This window comes from Haematobia irritans, chromosome 2, assembly GCF_050003625.1.
Source record: "Haematobia irritans isolate KBUSLIRL chromosome 2, ASM5000362v1, whole genome shotgun sequence".
Lineage (NCBI taxonomy): Eukaryota > Metazoa > Arthropoda > Insecta > Diptera > Muscidae > Haematobia > Haematobia irritans.
The window spans coordinates 180,861,798-180,885,509 of NC_134398.1; the positions used below are offsets into that span (position 1 = coordinate 180,861,798).

At 31.9% G+C, this 23,712-nt stretch overlaps 2 protein-coding genes across 2 annotated transcripts; both read right to left on the minus strand.

The window, feature by feature from the left end:
• Positions 1-290: 290 nt before the first annotated feature.
• On the minus strand, positions 291-1,029 carry LOC142225178 (uncharacterized). Its single transcript, XM_075294956.1, has 3 exons — positions 985-1,029; positions 544-867; positions 291-461 (listed from the first exon to the last, which is right to left on the minus strand). The coding sequence occupies exons 1-3, from the start codon at positions 1,027-1,029 to the stop codon at positions 291-293; spliced, it is 540 nt and encodes a 179-aa protein (XP_075151071.1).
• A 3,802-nt stretch (positions 1,030-4,831) lies between these two features.
• LOC142225179 (uncharacterized) lies at positions 4,832-5,525 on the minus strand. Its single transcript, XM_075294957.1, has 3 exons — positions 5,463-5,525; positions 5,077-5,400; positions 4,832-5,002 (listed from the first exon to the last, which is right to left on the minus strand). Exons 1-3 carry the CDS (start codon positions 5,523-5,525, stop codon positions 4,832-4,834), a joined length of 558 nt encoding a protein of 185 aa, XP_075151072.1.
• Positions 5,526-23,712: the final 18,187 nt, after the last annotated feature.

Here is a 23,712-nt window from a genome sequence, read left to right on the forward strand (position 1 = left end):
ATAATTTTGACAAAGTTTTCGCAAGAAATTAAATTTTGACAAAATTTTCCAAAAAATAAAATTTTAACAAAATTTTCTATAGAAATAACATTTTGACAAAATTTTCCATACAAATAAAATTTTAACAAAATTTTCCATACAAAGAAAATTTTAACAGGATTTTCCACACAAATAAAATTTTAACAAAATTTTCCATCGAAATAAAATTTTGACTTTAATTATACTTTAGTAGTGTATACATTTGAACAACAAACACAAATACTTGATTCAAAAATTAGTAAAAATTTAAATTAACCGGTTTTAGTTTTGGGTTTTCGTATTAATTGCCCTCTAAAAGTTAGTTGAGAAATCAATTTTCTTTCATAGCTAACTGAGTGTACAGTTTTAAATTCAGCTTCCGGCAGACGTGATGGGAAATCATTCATATCAATGCTAAATCCGTTTAATGTGTAATTGAAATCCTTCAAAAAAAAAAACAAAACAAAAAAAAAACAATAAAGAAAAATTAATATTAATTTCTCATTGACGTTTAAGGTATCTTACCTTTTTAAAAGGACATTGTGGAATCTCATTAAGAGATCTTACGAATGTCTTCACAAACAATGCCACAAGCTTATTTTTCTGCACCGTTTCTAATACATCACAGAGATTTACGGTAATATCGGCCAAAATAAAACGGGGCATATTTTTTCGATAAAGAAAAAGCAACGTGCGTATTGAAAAATCCGAAACTATTTCAGCCAATTGTAGGTTACCATCTATCACCGTCGCATTGTCGGCGGTATTTCTCAAACAACATTTAAGGGTTTTTATTAAGGTCGTATTGTATTCACATTTGGCTGCTGTATATTTGATCATGAAATTTGTCTTTAAATTAAAAAAAAAAAACAACAACAAATTTAAAAAATAATGTAGCATAATCTTAATGAAATTTTTTACCTGAGCTGTAATATTTACAATAATTGAGAATAAAATAAAAATTACAAAAGCCAAATATTTTGTAACATTATCAAGCGTATTACTGGTCATTTTGTTTGTCTACCTATTTTGTTTATTGGATATAGTGAACTGATTTCAGATGTATTGATTGATTTCAAAATGGAAATTATTTTGATTGTCTATAATAAAGACTCCATTGAAATTATTGTTGGAAAACAAAATACTCTAATTCTGTATTTCATGTCAAATAAAATATATACAAAAATAATTTATTTATTACATAAAATGACTCAATTAATTTTTATTTTAAACCCGAAATAATGACATCAACTACCAAAATGAGAATTTTTTATTTAGATATATGCGCTTCATTACTTGAATACGTTTAATTTTGTATGCAATTAAAATAATGTTAAATGCATTTTATTTCTAATTTTACAATTATTAATCGAGCTTTATGGACAGATTTAGATTAAGGAACATGATTAATAGAGTCATTGAAAAGAAAACGCCAGATACAAATCTATACACGCCTGGACTGTACATGTTTCGATTCGGGCGAATGAATCTTTCCACAGCCTTTATTATAGATCTGGCTGGGATAGATAACTCAATTCTGGGCCCTTTATGCTAACTCCTTATGGAGACAACATTTGGGAAATTTCCTCTTACAAATTAAATCATCTTTTCTCCCACTGTACATCATCTTTTCATATAACTACAAGTCCCTTAATCTTATTATACCCTGCGCCACACTGTGGAACAGGGTATTATAAGTTAGTGCATATGTTTGTAACACCCAGAAGGAGACGAGATAGACATATGGTGTCTTTGGCAATAATGCTCAGGGTGGGTCCCTGAGTCGTTATAACCATGTCCGTCTGTCCGTCCGTCCGTCCGTCCATCCGTCCATTTGTCTGTGAACACATTTTTGTGATCAAAGTCTAGGTCGCAATTTAAGTCCACTCGCCTTCAAATTTGGCACATGTTCCTAATTTGGGTCAGAATAGAACCCTATTGATTTTGGAAGAAATCGGTTCAGATTTAGATATAACTCCCATATATATCTTTCGCCCGATATGGACTAATATGGTCCTAAAAGCCAGAGTTTTGGCCCAATTTGGTTGAAATATGGACCCAGAAGCCAGAGTTTTATCCCGATTAGCTTGAAATTTTGCACAAGGAGTACAATTGGAAGTATAGTCACGTGTGCCAAATTTGATTGAAATCGGTTCAGAGTTAGATATAGCTTCCATATATATTTTTCGGCCGATATGGACTTATATGACCCCAGAAGCCAGAGTTTTGGCCCAATTTGTTTGAAATACAATTCTGTCCAAATCGAGTGATATTTAAATGTATGTATTTGGGACAAACCTTTATATATAGCACCCAACACATTTGACGAATGTGATATGGTATCGAAAATTTAGATCTACAAAGTGGTGCAGGGTATAATATAGTCGGCCCCACCCGACTTTAGACTTTCCTTACTTGTTTTATATTAAAATTTCGATGTTGTTAATGATTTTGATGGAATTTTTGTACAGTTTTTGATACAGCCCCCTTATAAACTGGCCCTCCGATTTGGGGTCTAGATTCTAGAACTACAACTAAATGTGCTGAATACTGTGTGTATCCTTCCATGTTTTGGTATAGCCCCCATTACACCGAACTCCCGATTTAACTCCTAGGGTTCCTAGAAATTTTTAGTTTTTATCCGATTTGCCATAAATTGGAACAAGTAAGGAAAGTCTAAAGTCGGGCGGGGCCGACTATATTATACCCTGCACCACTTTGTAGATATAAATTTTCGGTACCATATCACATCCGTCAAATGTGTTGGGGGCTATATATAAAGGTTTGTCACAAATACACACATTTAAATATCACTCGATCTGGACAGAATTTGGGAAACATTTAAATCTGAAGCCATTTTAAGGAAACTTCGTAAAAGCTTATTTATGATTTATCGCTCGATATATATGTATTAGAAGTTTAGGAAAATTAGAGTCATTCTTACAACTTTTCGACTAAGCAGTGGCGATTTTACAAGGAAAATGTTGGTATTTTGACCATTTTTGTCGAAATCAGAAAAACATATATATGGGACCTATATCTAAATCTGAACCGATTTCAACCAAATTTGGCACGCATAGCTACAATGCTAATTCTACTCCCTGTGCAAAATTTCAACTAAATCAGAGAAAAAAATTGGCCTCTGTGGTCATATGAGTGTAAAGCGGGCGAACGCTATATATGGGAGCTATATATAAATCTGAACCGATTTCAATCAAATTTGGCACGCATAGCTACAATGCTAAATCTACTCCCCGTGCAAAATTTCAACCAAATTGGGCCAAAACTCTGGCTTTTAGGACCATATTAGTCCATATCGGGCGAAAGATATATATGGGAGCTATATCTAATTCTGAACCGATTTCTATCAAATTCTGCACACTTAACTATACTACTAATTGTACTACAAGTGCAAAATTTCAAACAAATTAGGCCAAAACTCTGGCTTGTAGGACCATATTAGTCCATATCGGGCGAAAGATATATATGGGAGCTATATCTAAATCTTAATCGATTTCAACCAAATTTGGCACGCATAGCTACAATGCTAAATACACAAAATTTCAACCAAATTGGGCCAAAACTCTGGCTTTTAGGACCATATTAGTCCATATCGGGCGAAAGATATATATGGGAGCTATATCTAAATCTTAACCGATTTCAATCAAATTTTTCACACTGGACTATACTACTAATTGTACTCCTAGTGCAAAATTTCAACCAAATTCGGCCAAAAATCTGGCTTCTGGGGCCATATAAGTCCATATCGGGCGAAAGATATATATGTGCGCTATATCTAAATCTGAATCGATTTCAATCAAATTTTGCACACTTGACTATACGACTAAGTTTTATGTTTGTACAAAATTTCAAGCAAATCGGTATAAAACTCTGGCTGCTGGGTCCATATTAGTGCATATCGGGCGAAAGATATATATGGGAGCTATATCTAAATCTGAACCGATTTCTTCCAAAATCAATAGGGTTCTATTCTGACCCAAACTAGGAACATGTGCCAAATTTGAAGGCGATTGGACTTAAATTGCGACCTAGACTTTGATCACAAAAATGTGTTCACAGACAGACGGACGGACAGATGGACAGATGGACAGACGGACATGGTTATATCGACTCAGGGACCCACCCTGAGCATTATTGCCAAAGACACCATGTGTCTATCTCGTCTCCTTCTGGGTGTTACAAACATATGCACTAACTTATAATACCCTGTTCCACAGTGTGGCGCAGGGTATTAAAAATACTGCAATTTTAGACCCATAACAAAGTGTATATGATTTAGTTTTATTGGTCCATTTGGTAAGGCCTCCATATAGACCGATTTCACTTATTGAAACTGAATGCACAATTTCCAGATTGTACTTATCGTAATCATATAAACAATTGGGATGAAAAATCTACAGATATTAGATTTCAAATCAAGGCGTTATTTCATCATTTTCTTGCACACTTACAAGAGATGTTTATGGTTCATCTAAAACTCCAACAAAAAATGGTTCTTATAAATTCAAAATCTGATCTAGTCTTCATAGGTAAAATCTTTACATTTATCTTCGGGAAGCATACTGCTTGAGAAAATATCTGTCATCAAACCTCCCTGAAATTTTCAAAGGAAACTATTATATTTGATTCATTGTATGGGGAATTTAAGCTTCGGCCCGGCCGAACTTACTACTGTGTATACTTGTTTTTTACTAATTTATTTTATTGAACAATTAAACTTTAGTACAGTACAAATCTGTGTTTGTACAGCTTTTTCAAAATACTTTATTTGTAATTCCATTAATATTATAAATTAACCCTTATTAGCTTTGGGTTTACTAACCAAATGCCCCATGAAAGTAAGTTGGGAAACCAATTTCCTTTGATAGGTAATTAAATGGATAGTTTTAAATTCAGCTGGCGGCATACGTAGCGGAAGTTCATCCATATCAATGCGAAATCCGATTAAGGTATAATTGAAATCCTTAAAAATATTGACGAAAATATCATATTAAAATAAAATTAAAATTACTTTCTCAATACCAATTCACATCTTACTTTTTGGAAAGGACATTGGGGAATCACATTTAAATATTTGCTAAAAGTCTTTATATACAATGCCAGGAATTTGTTTTTGTGCCCCATTTCCAAAAATTCACAAACATTGACAGTTATATCGGCCAATGTCAAACGTGGCATATTCTTTCGATAAAGGAAAAGATATGTTCGCGCAGAAAAATCCGGAATTTTTTCAGCCAATTGCAAGTGGCCATCTATCACAATTTCATTGTTGCTAGTATTTCGTAAAGAGCATTTAAGGCTTTTTATCATGGTCGTATTATATTGACATTTAGCTGTTGTAAATTTTATCATGTAATTGGCCTGTAAATGACAACAACAGAAATTGGATAACCCTGTTAAGTTTGAATATTGAATTTTTTTACCTGCGCATCAGTAGTCGTAACAATGAAGAGTAGAATTAAAGTTATAACTCCCAAATATTCCATAATGATATTAACCTTCTTCTTTTTGTCTCTTTTGATCTTCTAGCTTATTCAATTGGGTACAATGAACTGATTTCAGAAGTTTTGATAGTTTTTCAAATGAGTAGTATTTTTATAGTATAGCTATTATTAACACACCATTTATTATGATTGTAGCAATTATGAATTGTTGTAATCAATTAATTACAAAATTGAGTACCCGTGAAAACTTCTGTGGAACAGAGTATTTTAATTTAGCACATGCATTGAAAAAAAATACTGTCGGAAGCACAAATATTTCTTGTACCTTACAGTGCGAAGCAGCGTTGTCACAACGAATTTTTATTTTGGGCCAACATTTTTCCAAAATTGGACCAAAATTCGTACCAGCGGACCATTTTTATACCCTCCACCATAGGATGGGGGTATATTAACTTTGTCATTCCGTTTGTAACATATCGAAACATTGCTCTAAGACCCCATAAAGAATATATATTCTGGGTCGTGGTGAAATTCTGAGTCGATCTGAGCATGTCCGTCCGTCCGTCCGTCTGTTGAAATCACGCTAACTTCCGAACGAAATAAGCTATCGACTTGAAACTGGGCACAAGTAGTTGTTATTGATGTAGGTCGGATGGTATTGCAAGTGGGCCATATCGTTCTACTTTTACGTATAGCCCCCATATAAACGGAATCACAAATTTGGCTTGCAGACCATCTAAGAGAAGCAAATTTCATCCGATCCGGTTGAAATTTGGTACATGCTGTTAATATATGGTCTTTAACAACCATGCAAAAATTGGTCTACATCGGTCAATAATTATATATAGCCCCATATAAACCGATCCCCCGATTTGGCTTTGCGGAGCCTCTAAGAGAAGCAAATTTCATCCGATCCGGCTGAAATTTGGTACATGGTGTTAGTATATGGTCTCTAATGACCATGCAAAAATTGGTCCACATCGGTGAATAATTATATATAGCCCCATATAAACCGATCACCAGATTTGAACTCCGGAGCCTCTTGGAAGACCAAAATTCATCTGATTCAGTTGATATTTGGTACGTGGTGTTAATATATGGCCTCAAACACCCATCCAAAAATTGGTCGAAATCGGTCCATAATTATATATAGCCCCCATATAAACCGATCCCCAGATTTGACCTCCGGAGCCCTTTGGAAGAGCAAAATTCATCCTATTCGGTTGAAATTTTGTACGTGATGCTAGTATATGGTATCCAACAACCATGGTTCATATCAGTCCATAATTATATATAGCCCCCCATATAAACCGATCACCAGATTTGACCTTCGGTGCCTTTTAGAGAAGCAAAATTCATCTGATCTGGTTGAAATTTGGTACGTGGTTTTACTATATGATATTTAACAACCATGCCAAAAGTGGTCCATATCAGTCCATAATCATAGATAGCCCCCATATAAACCGATCCCGAGATTTGGTTTTGAAACCTCTTGGAGGAGAAAATTTCATCCGAGTCAATTGAAATTTGGTACATTGTGCTAGTATATGGCCGTTAACAACCATGCCTAACTAGGTCCATATCGTTTTATAGTTATATATAACCCTCAGATAAATAGATCTGCAATCACACAAAAATTGGTCCATATCATGTTCATAATTGTATATAGCCCCCATATAAGCGACCCCCAAATTTCAATTCTGGCTCCCTACGTACCGTGCAAAAGTCCATATGGATTCGTAATTATTTGTAGACTCACCTACACATACCTTCTTTGTCTAATATATACCACGCATAGACTAACTCACAATTTAGAAAACGATTTAAGATACCACAACCCAAGTAATTCGATTGTGGATGACAGTCTTTCGTAGGAAGTTTCTACGCAATCCATGATGGAGGGTACATAAGATTCAGCCTGGCCGAACTTACGGCCATATATACTTGTTCCAAATTAACTTAACATCATTTAAAAGTTTACAATTTTCCGAAATTTTTCTTCGATAGAAAATTTTGTCAAAATGTTATTTCTATAGAAAAATTTGTAAAGATTTTATTTCTTTAAAAAATTTTGTAAAAATTTTCGTTCTATACAAAAATTTATTTCTATAGATAATTTTGACACAATTTTACTTCTATATAAAATACCGTCAACATTATATTGCTAAAGAAAATGTTGTCAAAATTTATTACTATAGAAAATTTTGTCAACATTTTATTTCTATAGAAAATTTTGACAAAATTTTATTTCTGTAGAAAATTTTGTCAAACTTTTATTTCTGTAGAAAACTTTATTAAAATTTTAGTTCATTAGAAAATTTGTCAAAATTTAATTTCTATAGGAAATTTTGTCGAAATTTCAGATCTATAAAAAAATTTAGCCAAAATTTTATTTCTATAGAAAATTTAGCCAACATTGTAAAGGGTGATTTGTTAAGAGCTTGATAACTTTAAAAAAAAAAAACGCATAAAATTTGCAAAATCTCATCGGTTCTTTATTTGAAACGTTAGATTGGTCCATGACATTTACTTTTTGAAGATAATTTCATTTAAATGTTGACCGCGGCTGCGTCTTAGGTGGTCCATTCGGAAAGTCCAATTTTGGGCAACTTTTTCGAGCATTTCGGCCGGAATAGCCCGAATTTCTTCGGAAATGTTGTCTTCCAAAGCTGGAATAGTTGCTGGCTTATTTCTGTAGACTTTAGACTTGACGTAGCCCCACAAAAAATAGTCTAAAGGCGTCAAATCGCATGATCTTGGTGGCCAACTTACCGGTCCATTTCTTGAGATGAATTGTTCTCCGAAGTTTTCCCTCAAAATGGCCATAGAATCGCGAGCTGTGTGGTATGTAGCGCCATCTTGTTGAAACCACATGTCAACCAAGTTCAGTTCTTCCATTTTTGGCAACAAAAAGTTTGTTAGCATCGAACGATAGCGATCGCCATTCACCGTAACGTTGCGTCCAACAGCATCTTTGAAAAAATACGGTCCAATGATTCCACCAGCATACAAACCACACCAAACAGTGCATTTTTCGGGATGCATGGGCAGTTCTTGAACGGCTTCTGGTTGCTCTTCACTCCAAATGCGGCAATTTTGCTTATTTACGTAGCCATTCAACCAGAAATGAGCCTCATCGCTGAACAAAATTTGTCGATAAAAAAGCGGATTTTCTGCCAACTTTTCTAGGGCCCATTCACTGAAAATTCGACGTTGTGGCAGATCGTAAGTCTATTCATGATGAAATGTCAAAGCATACTGAGCATCTTTCTCTTTGACACCATGTCTGAAATCCCACGTGATCTGTCAAATACTAATGCATGAAAATCCTAACCTCAAAAGAATCACCCTTTATATCTATGGAAAATTTGTCGAACTTTTATTTCTATAGATAGATATCGCAAAATTTCATTTCTATATACTTTTTTTATACCCTCCACCATAGGATGGGGGTATATTTACATTGTCATTCCGTTTGTAACACATCGAAATATTGCTCTAAGACCCCATAAAGTATATATATTCCAAGTCGTGGTGAAATTCTAAGTCCATCTGAGCATGTCCGTCCGTCCGTCTGTTGAAATCACGCTAACTTCCGAACGAAACAAGCTATCGACTTGAAACTTGGCACAATTAGTTGTTATTGATGTAGGTGGGATGGTATTACAAATCGGTCCTATCGGTCCACTTTTACGTATAGCCCCCATATAAACGCAAATTTGGCTTGCCGATCCTCTTAGAGAAGCAAATTTCATCCGATCCGGCTGAAATTTGGTACATGGTGTTGGTATATGGTCTCTAACAACCGTGCAAAAATTGGTACACATCGGTCCATAATTATATATAGCCCCCATATAAACCCATCCCCAGATTTGGCTTGGCGAGCCTCTAAGAGAAACAAATTTCATCCGATCCGTTTGAAATTTTGTACATGGTGTCAGCATATGACCTCTAACAACCGTATAAAAATTGGTCGACATCGGTCCATAATTATATATAGCCTCCATATAAACCGATCCCCAGATTTGACCTCTGTAGCCCCTTGGAAGAGCAAAATTCATCCGATTCGGTTGAAATACGTGATGTTAGTATATGATATTTAACAACCATGCCAAAAGTGGTCCAGTCCATAATCATATATAGCCACCATATAAACCGATCCCATGATTTGGTTTTGGAGCCACTTGGAGAAGCAAATTTCATCCGAGTCAGTTGAAATTTGGTAGATTGTGGTAGTATATGGCCGTTAACAACCATGCCTAACTAGGTCCAATCGGTATATAGTTATATATAGCCCTCAGATAAATAGATCTGCAATCACACAAAAATTGGTCCATATCAAGTTCATAATTGTATATAGCCCACATATAAGCGGCCCCCATATTTCAATTTTGGCTCTCTACGTACCGTGCAAAAGTCCATATCGATTCGTAATTATTTGTAGACTTACCTATACATACCTTTTTTGTCTAATATATACCACGTAAGGACTAACTCACAATTTAGAAAACGATGTTAAGAAGTTTCAAGATACCACAACCCAATTAATTCGATTGTGGATGACAGTCTTTCGTAGAAGTTTCTACGCAATCCATGGTGGAGGGCAGGGCTGTGGAGTCGGAGCCGTAGTCTTGGAGTCGGAGTCTGAAGATTTTGCTGGTGTCGGAGCCGGAGTCGTATAAATTTTGCTCGACTCCGATTCCGGCGAAATCAAATTTGAAAAACACTTCATATCTTTGTAACTAAAGAAATATTTCGAAAAATTAGATTCGATTGGGATTTTATAACGAAAAACGAAGTACTGGATTTCAGGCCATTCAAAGTGTATTTATAAGGGTGGCATTTCGCGGTGATATAAAAAGTAGGTTTTTCTAGAATATGGGCTGAATTGATCAATTGTATAGTCCATTTTTAACATATTACACTATCGTTTTTTAACCCTATATATACTCTTGATAAAGGTACAATTTTAAGGCAATATAGCAGTAGAACCTAACGTTCTGAATTTTTGGCAGCCATATCGGGTTCGAAGATGGGTCATACCGCACAATTTTGTGATACAGCACCTACATAAAAACGCATCTCCGATTTGTTTTCGCTTTTCCAAATCCGAATTGCCGGGCCTCACGCTTGACACCTGCCATCAGATTTTGTATAGCCACCTTGTCCACCTTCTTCGCCGCAGAAAGCCAGTTTGCCTTGAACTGCTGCTCGTCCTTAGCAGTTTTTTTGTTCTTCTTTAGGTTCCGCTTGACAATAGCCCAGTATTTCTCAATTGGGCGGAGCTCTGGCGTGTTGGGAGGGTTCTTGTACTTGGGAACCACCTGCACGTTGTTGGCGGCGTACCACTAATTGGCCTTTTTACCGTAATGGCAAGATGCCAAATCCGGCCAAAACAGTACGGGACAACCGTGTTTCTTTAGGAAAAGCAGCAGACGTTTATTCAAACACTCTTTCACGTAAATTTCTTGGTTGACAGTGCCGACAGTACTTTTGTGATAAACGTGTATTCTCTTCCAGGATGTAAAAACAATTTCATAAAGACAAACTCAAAAAAAAAAAACATTGTTTTCTTCCTAATTGCATTTTCCCTCACATCTTTCTCACTTATAAATTTTTAAATTTTTTTTTACCTTTCGTCTGGACGGAGAATCGAACCGCGGACCATGCAATTTGTAAGCCAACACACTATCCACTGAGCTATGTAGCCGTTATTGTCATCAATAGACAATTACCCATATAAGTTATATTTATATAGCATAGCTTGCGGCGCCCACGATCCGATTAAACAAAGTTTATTTAACAGAAAAATACATTTAGTTGGGCACCGTGGAGCAGTGGTGCTACTTCCGACTTGCATGCCAAGGGTCGTGGGTTCGATCCCTGCTTCGACCAAAGTTTTTTTTTACATATATTCCAGATAGGGTCGGAAGATTCCGAAAAAATTTTCAACATTACATTCTACTATAATAAATTTTTACTATGAACTTTAAAATGTGTCTTATTAAAGACCTAAAGTCAGAAAAGAACAGTGTTTGAGATAAACGAAATATACTGTGTTTTTGGTTCAAAAATAACTTTTTTATTGAAAAAATAAAAATTTTGTAACAAACGATTTTTTTTTTTGGTGATAAAAGTGTATACTTTTCGAAGCAATTCAAAAAACTCTAATAAAAGAAAAACGTACACGTTTTCCAAACGTTTTTTTTTCTTTGCGTGTACTGTTTGGTAGAATTCTTGATGTTTTGATAGATTTTGCAACGGATTCCTCTCCACCAAAGAGGTAAAAATTTAAATTTTGACATAATTTTCTATCGAAATTAAATTTTGACTTATTTTTCTAACGAAAATAAATTTTGACAAATAATTTCTATAGAAATAAAATTTTTACAAAAAAATTGTACCACAATTTTCTATTAAAACAAAATTTTGACAAAATTTTCGAATAAAATTTTGAGAACATTTTCTCTAGGAAAACAAATTTGACAAAATTTTCTGTAGGAATAAAATTTGACAACATTTTCTATAGAAATAAATTTTTGACAAAATTTTCTACAGAAAAAAATATGACAAAATTTTCTATAGAAATAAAATCTTGAAAAACCTTTCTACAGAAATAAAATTTGGAAAAATTTTCTATAGAAATAAAATTTTGTCAAAATTTTCTTTAGGAATAAAATTTAATTTTTTTTTGGTTTCTATAGAACTAAAATTTCTATTTATTTTTATACCCACCACCATAGAATGGTGACGGGGGTAGAATAAGTTTGTCACTCCGTTTGTAACACATCGAAATATCGATTTCCGACGATATAAAGTATATATATATTCTTGATCAGGGAGAAATTCTAAAACGATATAACGATGTCCGTCTGTCTGTCTGTTGTAATCACGCTACAGTCTTCAATAATGAAGCAATCGTGCTGAAATTTTGCACAAACTCGTCTTTTGTCTGCAGGCAGGTCAAGTTCGAAGATGGGCTATATCGGTCAAGGTTTTGATATAGTCCACACATAAACCGACCTCCCGATTTGGGGTCTTGGGCTTATAGAAACCGCAGTTTTTATTCAGTTTACCTGAAATTGGAAATCTAGAGGTATTTTAGGACCATAAAGAGGTGTGCCGAAAATGGTGAGTATCGGTCCATATTTAGGTATAGCCCCCATATAGACCGATTTCCCGATTTTACTTCTTAGGCTTCTAGAATCCCAAGTGTATATCCTATTTGCCTGAAATTGGAAATCTAGAGGTATTTTCGGGTCATAAAGAGGTGTGCCGAAAACGGTGAGTATCGGTCCATATTTTAGTATAGCCCCCATAAGAACGATCCTTGGGTTTCTAGAAACCGTAGTTTTTATCCGATTTGCCTGAAATTGTAAATATTCTGATATTTTAGGCTCACAGAAACGTGTATCGGATTTAGTTTTTATCGGTCCATTTGGTAATGCCTCCATATAGACCGACTTCACTTCTTGAGGGTGTAGAAGGCGCACTGATCATGAAAATTGCTTGAAACTCAATGTAAAATTTCCAGATTTTACTTCTACAGATTTAAGATTTCAAATCAAGACGTTATTTTATAATTTTCTTGCACACTTACAAGAGATGTTAATGATTTCTCTAAAACTCAAACAAAAACGGCCTAACTTAGTTCTGTGTATACTTGTTTAGAATAAAATTTTAACATTTTCTATAGAAATAAAATTCTGGCAAAATTTTCTATAGGAATAAAAATTGTCAAAATTTTCTAGGGAAATTAAATTTTGACAAACCTTTCTACAGAAATAAAATTTTGCAAAATTTTTCTATAGAAATAAAAATTTGACAAATTTTCAATAGAAATAAAAATTGGACAAATTTTCAATAGAAATAAAAATTTGACAAATTTTCAATAGAAATAAAATTTTGACTACATTTTCTATACAAATGAAATTTTGGTAGAATTTTCTATAGAGATAAAATTTTGACAAAATTTTCTATAGAAATAAAATTTTGATAGAATTTTCTATAGAAATAAAAGTTTGCTAAAATTTTCCATAAAAATAAAATTTTGACAAAGTTTTCTATAGAAATAAAATTTTGACAAAATTTTCCATGCATATAAAATTTTAACAAAATTTTCCATAGATATAAAATTTTGACAAAATTTTTTATAGAAATAAAGTTTTGCAAAAATTTTCTATAAAAAAAAATTTGCCAAAATATTCTATAATAATAAAAATTAAAAAACTAATTTGTGGCCCCAAAGTAAGTCTACGATCGACATTTTAGTCAAATCGAATGAATGTGGAGGCTTCTATGCGCTCAAGAATATGTTTATGTATCATCAGCTATATCAAAATTTGGACCGACAGGATTCATATTTTGAAAGGGATCCCCTATTCTGGCAAATAGAATGAAAATTTCAGACTGGCAAAAATTGGTAGAGATTTTGGTACAACCTGTATAACCTTTTAGAAAACCATTGAATATTCTTCATTATTGGAAGTTTCACCGCAATTACAGTCATTGATCGATTGAAGATCTCAATGAATTCAAATTTCTTAAATATATATTTAACTAGCGTAACCCGGCCCGCTTCGCTGCGCCTTCCGAAGCGTATTTGGAGGAACATTTTGCGTTAACTTAGCCAACTATATCCTTCGTGCTGAAAACAAATTCGAAAAGATTTGAATTCTTTTAAACAAATCGGACTACTTGATTTTTCGTTTATAGGTACAAATACGGCGGGAGAGGGTATACCCTTTCCACCACATTTTTTTAATAATGTTCCGTATTCAAGTAGTTGGACAATCTTCTATATTTCTTGTGAAATTTAAGTGTGGTTTGTCAAGGAAAGGTATCCTTTTCCTCAACATATCTGAAAATTAAGCACTATATTATCCAATAAATCGGAAAAAGCAAAAGTAGTACAAAATTTTACCACATTAACATTTGCTAAAATGTTGGAAAATGATGCACCCTCTACGTTGGCTACCAATTTCATGTAAATTTAAGTTCTTTACTAAAAAGAAGTCTGGCAGAAGCCTGTGCAAAAATCATAAAATTATGTACCGAGTTCCCATTTACGGACAACCCTCTACTTTCAATTTAAGAAAAAAAAAACAAAAACGGACAAAAGGAACCCTCTCCCCACCTTCGCACCACTCCGACCTGATATCGGACTATCACGTACCCTATATTAATTTCGCAACTACTCAATGGTCCCTATAAATTCTATCGAAGTAAATCGACAAAGTTTCTTTCAATTTTCCCCTTCCCCAACCAGATATCGGAAAATCATATACTAATTTAAAAATCATGTATAAATTTAATCATCTCCTCCCACGTTCCCTGTAAATTTCAAGTAGAAGGGACGTCACTTTCCCCGATACAATATCGACAAACACCGTAGTGAATAGCACCCCTAACCTCCCCTGAAAATTCTTAAAACTTTCCTTCAAGTGTGGGGCAAGGAAGGTTTGCAGTTTTTTTTGCAGTTTTAGAGGAGGACCTACTCCCCGACCAAATATCGAAAAGTGATGTAGCGTATCTTTTGTAAACGTCCCAGAAAATGTCAAGCAAATTATAAGCCTAAAGGGGCGGCCTCTCTTCCGTCCAAATATCACAAAATCAGGTATCAACTATTAATATCGTAACCTCTCCCCAGTCCTCAAGTAACTCGCTAAAGTTTAATTGTTTCTCTGTAGTTAGTGTAGGAGTTAAGTTTTGTTTGTACTTTCAAAAAAAAAATCGGCAAAGGGGAAGTCCCCCTCCCCGACCAAATACCGAAAAATAATGTAGCGGATTTTTGTCTAGATGCCAACCCCAACATTCAATGAAAATTTCAAGCAAATCGCATAATTTTGTTCCAAGTTTCAAAAAGTAGGGCGAGGGGGAGGTCCCCCTCCCCATCCACATATGAAATCATCAGGTACCCCATATTAATTCCATAACCTCACCACATGTTCTCTGTAAATCTCAGATAATTTAGAGAATTTTATTTTTTTCACTGTACTTTAAAAAAGTCGAACAATATCAAAATATCGAAATAAAAAGTAGCGGATCTTTGTCTAGATGCCAACCCCAATCTTCAATGAAAATTTCAAGCAAATCGGTCAACTTTGGTCCAATTTTCAAAAAGTCCGACAAAGGGGAGGTCCCCCTCCGCGACCAGGTGTCAAAAAATGAGGTACCCTATTTTCACCACATGAACGCCCCCTACGATCTCTGAAAGTTTCAAGTAAATCGGTTCAGCCGTTTCGGAGCCAACTCGGAACATACAAACAAACAAACAAACAAACAAATAAACAAACATAGATTGAATTTTATATATATTTAATTACAAAAAATATAAAGTGTTTTAAAATTTTGGTTGGGCCGGAGTTGGAGTCGAGCAAAATTTTTACGACTCCGACTCCAGAAAAATCTTCAGACTCCGACTCCACAGCTCTGCTTATGGCCATAGTTCTTTTTGCAGTGTGTGCAATAAATTTATCGACGATATAACTGATCAGAGTGTATCGAATGAATATAGCATCTCAGATCATATTTATATATAAGCTATAAATATTTCCCAATTTTTAATTCATTTTAAATGAACTCATAGTAGAAATGTATAAATATTCTCAATCACCCTGTGGAAAATGAATTTTCAATATCCTTTTTTTGTTTGCAATAAAACATATAAATAAGCATGTGTTTCCTTTGCCATCGATAAGTATTAATGGTCAATTAATATTTCATAATGTATGTTATTTAAATTCATTATAGTCTATAACACTGCAATTCGATAAGCCAACACAGAGATGGCATACCGGTTTAATGTGAAACTTAATTCATAACTTAATTGGTAAAGGCGAATGTTGGTTTATTTAATGTGAGCTTATTTATTTAAAATATTTTCGTAATATATAATTTCTTCGTTTGCCTTCATTATTTAATAAATAAATCATTGTCCACTTGACAGATAGTTAACCATAATTAATTATAGCAATTTATAGAGGGCAAAATGTATACATGTGTAAATGAGAGGAGTCACATAGATACAAATGCGTTGGGTGTGTGTGTGTGTGTGTGTGCGAGTGAGCATGTACTATAATAATATTTTACCTCATATCACGTCTACAGGACATGTCATGATGTTGTTACCAATAAACAACAACACCAACAACAACCCCATCATCACCACCACACAAACAAACCAATGCCGTTTAGTGAATAATTAATGTCATCACAACCACTAACACCTCGACCATCATCATGACTCACAGGATGCCTTTGGCCTGTGGTATTGCCGTACACACACACACACACACACACACCCACTCACTCAGTCATATGTGGACACGCATACCACATGTTCGCTGTATAATCCAACTTAATTAAAAATTTAGCAAATATTTTATAAAAATACAAATAAATAAAATGAAATAATCAGTAGTCAGAGCATATAGGCAAGCATACAGGAAGAATTGCTAACACAAACAAAAAACGCATTTGTATTTTCAACACCGGAAATGACCATCGAATACAAGCATTTTTAATAATAAAACAATGAACTCTCCCCCTTCTCTACCTCCAAACCGAACTCATATTTCACCTTTAATTTACGACAACAGATCATTAAAAGTCCAAACGAATACAAAGCACATAAGTCAACAGTAATCGCCCTCTCTTTTAGCAAATGAAATGACGGCATGTCGATATTAAATTAAATCGTATATACATGAACATGGATCAGCGATGAAAGGTTAAATAAGTTGGTGTAATTATTATTTGATACCATGGGATTTAATATTCCTTTGGATAAAACATTTTCATAAAGTTTTCATTTCGAAATTGTCAAAGGCAAGAAAAATTTTTCATCTTGTATAACCTCAATCAAACACTCAAAAACTATATGTTAGTTCAAGTATCCAAATTATAGCAAACAATTTCAAAGTTGCATTAGGATACAGGTTGCCAGTATTCAGCTTCTTTTCCTTTCCGTCGTATCTTTTTTTATTCCAAGAACTCTGTGTCTTTAACGAATCCCTAATTAGATCTCAGTTCCTGTTTCCAAGATGGGCCAGGTCCCGAATCACCTATTTGCTGATATGGTTAACTCCTGGTCTAGTAAAGGCAGTGTAGGGCATTGACATAGGTACACGCAGAGAGGGAAATATGTTCACCCAAACCCTGTTTAAAAACCAAAATCTTGTTGGAAAATTTTTGATGCAAAAATGTTGTTTGAGTTTCGAACATATAATTTTTACACCCAAACATATGAAAACCCGTCTTTTTCGTCCGTCTAGTTTTTTAAACCTTTTCTTGTGTAGGTCACACCATAGTATCTTCGCCGTCCTTCCAACGGTCACAATGGTTTTAGCTCCATAGAACAGTTTGCCAAAATTTTATTTCTGTCTTTTCTATATGAATAAAATTTTTAAAAATTTTATGACTTTAAAAAATGTCGTCAAAATTTATTTCTATAGAAAATTTTGTCAAAAATTTATTTCTATAGAAACTTTTGTCAAAATTTTATTTCTATAGAAAATTTTGTCAAAATTTTATTTCTATAGAAAATGTTGTCAAAATTTTATTTTTGTAGAAAATATTGTCAAAATTTTATTTCTATAGAAAATTTTGCAGAAATTTTATTTCTATAGAAAATTTCGTCAAAATTTTGTGTCTCTAGAAAATTTTGTCAAAATTTTATTTCTATCGAAAATATTATCAAAATTTTGTTTCTATAGAAAATTTTTTTCAAACGTTTTTTTCTATACCAAATGTTGTCAAAATTTTATTTCTATGGAAAGAAACTTTTGTCAAAATATTATTTCTATAAGAAATTTTGAATTCTATAGAAAATTTTGTCAACATTATTTTATTTCTATTGAAAATTTTGTCAACATTTTATGTCTACAGAAAATTTTGTCAAAAGTTTAGTTCTACAGAAAAATTTGTCAAAATTTTGTGTCTCTAGAAAATTTCGTCAAAATTTTATTTCTATAGAAAATATTATCAAAATTTTGTTTCTATAGAATTTTTTTTCAAACGTTTTTTTATACCAAATTTTGTCAAATTTTTATTTCTCTCGAAAATTTTATTTCTGTAGAAAATTTTGTTAAAATTTTATTTCTGTAGAAAATTTTGCTAACATTTTATTTGTATAGAAAATTTTATTTCTATAGAAAATTTTGTCAAAATTTTATTTCTATAGAAAATTTTGTCAAAATTTTATTTCTGTAGAAAATATTGTAAAAATGTTATTCCTATAGAAAATTTTGTCAAAATTTTATTCCTATAGAAAATTTTGTCAAAATTTTATTTCTATAGAATATTTTATTTCTGTAAAAAATTTTGCAAAAATTTCATTTCTATAGAAAATTTCGTCAAAATTTTATTTCTATAGAAAATTTTGCAAAAATTTTATGTCTCTAGAAAATTTTGTCAAAATTTTATTTCTATGGAAAATATTATCAAAATTTTGTTTCTATAGAAAATTTTTTCAAACGTTTTTTTTATACCAAATTTTGTCAAAATTTTATTTCTCTAGAAAATTTTATTTCTATAGAAAATTTTGTCAAAATTTTATTTCTGTAGAAAATCTTGCAAAAAGTTTATTTCTATAGAAATTTTTTTCAAAATTTTATTTCTATAGAAAATGTTGTCAAAATTTTATTTCTGTAGAAAATTGTGTCAACATTTTATTTCTATAGAAAAATTTGTCAAAATTTTATTAATTTAGAAAAATTTGTCAAAATTTTATTACTATAGAAAAATTTGTCACAATTTTATTACAATAGAAAATTTTGTCAAAATTTTATTTCTATAGAATATTTTGTCAACATTTTATTTTTATAGAAAGTTTGTCAAAAGTTTATTTTTATAGAAAATTTTGTCAAAATTTTATTTCTATAGAAAATTTTATCTCTGTAAAAAAATTTGCAAAGAAGAAATTTTGTCAAAATTTTATTTTTTAGAAAATTTTGCAAAAATTTTATTTCTATAGAAAATTTTTTAAAAATTGTGTGTGTCTAGAAAATTTTAAAAATCTTTGTCAATTTTTTTTTCTATAGAAAATTTTGTCAAAATTGTATCTCTATAGAAAATTCTATCACAACTTTATTTGTATGGAAAATGTAGTCAAAATTTTATTTCTACAGAAAATTTTGGAAAAATTTTATTTCTATAGAAATTTTTCTCAATTTTTTTTATAGAAAATTTTGTCTAAATTTTATTTCTATAGAAATTTTGGTCAAAATTTTATTTCTATAGAAAATTTTGTCAAAATTTTATTTCTATAGAAAATTTTGTCAAAAGTTTATTTTTATAGAAAATTTTGTCAAAAATTTATTTCTATAGAAAATTTTGTCAAAAGTTTATTTTTATAGAAATTTTTGTCAAAAGCTTATTTTTATAGAAAATTTTGTAAAAATTATATTTCTATAGAAAATTTTGTCAAGATTTTATTTCAATAGCAATTTTTTTCTAAATTCTATTTTTTTAGGAAATTTTTTCAGTATTTTATAGAAAATGTTGTCAAAATTTTATTTCTATAGAAAATTGTGTCAACTGAAAATGTCAATAGACATTTTCAACATGTCTATAGAAAATTTTGTCGAAATATTATTTCTATAGAAAATTTTGTCAAAGTATTATTTCTATAGAAAATTTTGCCAAAACTTTATTTCCATTGAACATTTTATCAAAATTTTGGTTCTGTTGAACAGTTTTTTCAAAATTTTATTTCTATAGAAAATTTATTAAGTACCTCTTTGCCAATTCTACCAATCGTTAAAAATATACCATATTCGGTAGAATTCTACCAACTGTTGCAACTGTGATCGCTTTATGTGAGTCCCATGCCCATTCATCCAGCTCGCCAGCGTTGGCTCTGCGTTCTCAAAATTCGGGCGTACTTTTCAAGAAATGTTTTTTTTTTTTAATTCGGATCCAAGATTGGACTGTCCTGGGCCAAGTATATCTGGGCCATGAAGAGACTACATATTTATTTGTTAGGTTTGTTCTATTAATCGAAATACTTATAGGTCCGCCATCTTACCTTCAAGGCAAAAGTTTGTATTTTATCAAAATTAGTTTTATACACAAACAAATATTTTCCTCTATTTTGTGGACATTTTTTAAAATAAATTTACACTCCGGCATATCTCCTCAATAAAAACCCTCAACTGTCACCGTATACATTTATTTATGGTAAACTTACCGGTATGACAATGGCTAGGTATTCTCGTGTATCTACTTTCCTTTTTGTGGTTTTCTGTTTAAATAATTTATGTTTTGTAAAACCCAACCAAACGGATATGCCTGGTGATTTCAATGAACGCGGACACATATTGCCTAGCACATGGGGGGATGAGCATAGGGGCATGAAATGACACCATTTCATTCAATCCTGTTTCAAGCTTTATCCCATCATCCATTTGTTCATCCGTCGCATTCTGTATCCGCTGAAAAATGTGGATTTATAGGATTTCTGGTAGCTTTTAGGCGACCATTCATGCCAGGCTGTTTGTAGCAGTTTCAAAATTGACGAATTTTTGAGTTTCTGATATTTGCAAATATATAAAAATTCATATGACTGTAGGAACTTTGACAAATATGAAAAATAAAATAATAAGTGTATATGCTCTTCGTTTTTTGGGAGTCGGTCACAGTTGGTAAAATTCTACCAAAAATGGTTGATTTTTTACTGTTTGAGAGATTGGTAGAATTCTTGATGTTTTGGTAGATTTTGCAAAACTTTCTATAGGAATAAAATGTTGACAACATTTTCAATAGAAATAAAATTTTAAAAAAACTTTCTATGGAAATAAAATAATGGCAAAGTTTTCTATAGAAATACAATTTTGACAAAAATTTTCTATAAAATAAAATTTTCACAAAATTTTCTATACAAATAATATGTTGACAATGATTTATATAGATATAAAATTTTGACAAATTTTTCTATAGAAATAAAATTTTGAAAAATTTTCTATTGAAATAAAATTTTTACAAAATTTTCTATGGAAATAAAATTTTGACAAAATTTTCTATGGAAATAAAATTTTGACAAAATTTTTTATAGAAATAAAATTTTGACAAAATTTTCTACAGAAATAAAATTTTGACAAAATTTTCTACAGAAATAAAATTTTGACAAAACTTTCTATAAAAATAAAATTTTTGTCAAAATTTTCCATAGAAGAAAATTTGGACAAAATTTTCTATAAAAATTAAATTTTGAGAAAATTTTCTATAGAAATAAAATTTTGACAAAATTTCCTATAGAAAATAAAATTTTAACAAAATTTTCTATAGAAATATAATTTGGCAAAATTTTCTATGGAAATAAAATGTTGGCAAAGTTTTCTATACAAATAAAATTTTGACAAAATTTTCTACAGAAAAAAATTTTGACAAAATTTTCTACAGAAATAAATTTTTGACAAAATTTTCTACAGAAATAAAATTTTGACAAAATTTTCTATAGCAATAAAATTTTGACAAAATTTTCTATAGAAATAAAATGTTGACAAAATTTTCTATAGAAATAAAATGTTGACAAAATTTTCTATAGAAATACAATTTTAACAAAATTTTCTATACCAATAAAATCTTGACAAAATTTCCTATACAAATAAAATTTTGACAAAATTTTCTATAGAAATAAAACTTTGACAAAATGTTCTATAGAAATAAAACTTTGACAAAGTATTCTATAGAAATAACATTCTATCAAAATTTTCTATAGAAATAAAATTTTGACAAGATTTTCTATAGAACTAAAAATTTGACAAAATTTTCTATATAAATAAAATTTTGACAAGATTTTCTATAGAAATGAAATTTTGACAAGATTTTCTATAGAAATAAAAATTCGACAAAATTTTCTATAGAAATAAAATTTAAAAAAATGTTCTATAGAAATAAAAATTTGACAAAATTTTCTATAAAAATAAAATTTTTACACAATTTTCTATCGAAATAAAACTTAAAATGTTTCTATAGGAAGTTTAGGTCAGGTTATGTGGCAGCCCGAGGTATCAGGCTCACTTAGACTATTCAGTCCATTGTGATACCACAGTGGTGAACTTCTCTCTTATCACTGAGTGCTGCCCGATTCCATGTTAAGCTCAATGACAAGGGACCTCCTTTTTATAGCCGAGTCCGAACGGCGTTCCACATTCCAGTGAAACCACTTAGAGAAATGTCACCAGCATTACTGAGGTGGGATAATCCATCGCTGAAAAGCTTTTTGGTGTTCGGTCGTAGCAGGAATCGAACCCACGACCTTGTGTATGCAAGGCGGGCATGCTAACCATTGCACCACGGTGGCTCCCAAATAGGAATACAATTTTATCAAAATTTTCTATAGAAATAAAATTTTTACACAATAAAATTTTGACAAAATTTTCTATAGAAATATAATTTTGACAAAATTTTCTATAGAAATAAAATTTGGATAAAATTTTCTATAGCAATAAAATTTTGACAAAATTTTCTATAGAAATAAAATTAAACAACATTTTCTATAGAAATAAAATTAAACAAAATTGTAAAGGGTGATTTGTTAAGAGCTTGATAACTTTTTTTTTAAAAAAAACGCATAAAATTTGCAAAATCTCATCGGTTCTTTATTTGAAACGTTAGATTGGTCCATGACATTTACTTTTTGAAGATAATTTCATTTAAATGTTGACCGCGGCTGCGTCTTAGGTGGTCCATTCGGAAAGTCCAATTTTGGGCAACTTTTTCGAGCATTTCGGCCGGAATAGCCCGAATTTCTTCGGAAATGTTGTCTTCCAAAGCTGGAATAGTTGCTGGCTTATTTCTGTAGACTTTAGACTTGACGTAGCCCCACAAAAAATAGTCTAAAGGCGTCAAATCGCATGATCTTGGTGGCCAACTTACCGGTCCATTTCTTGAGATGAATTGTTCTCCGAAGTTTTCCCTCAAAATGGCCATAGAATCGCGAGCTGTGTGGCATGTAGCGCCATCTTGTTGAAACCACATGTCAACCAAGTTCAGTTCTTCCATTTTTGGCAACAAAAAAGTTTGTTAGCATCGAACGATAGCGATCGCCATTCACCGTAACGTTGCGTCCAACAGCATCTTTGAAAAAATACGGTCCAATGATTCCACCAGCGTACAAACCACACCAAACAGTGCATTTTTCGGGATGCATGGGCAGTTCTTGAACGGCTTCTGGTTGCCCTTCACTCCAAATGCGGCAATTTTGCTTATTTACGTAGCCATTCAA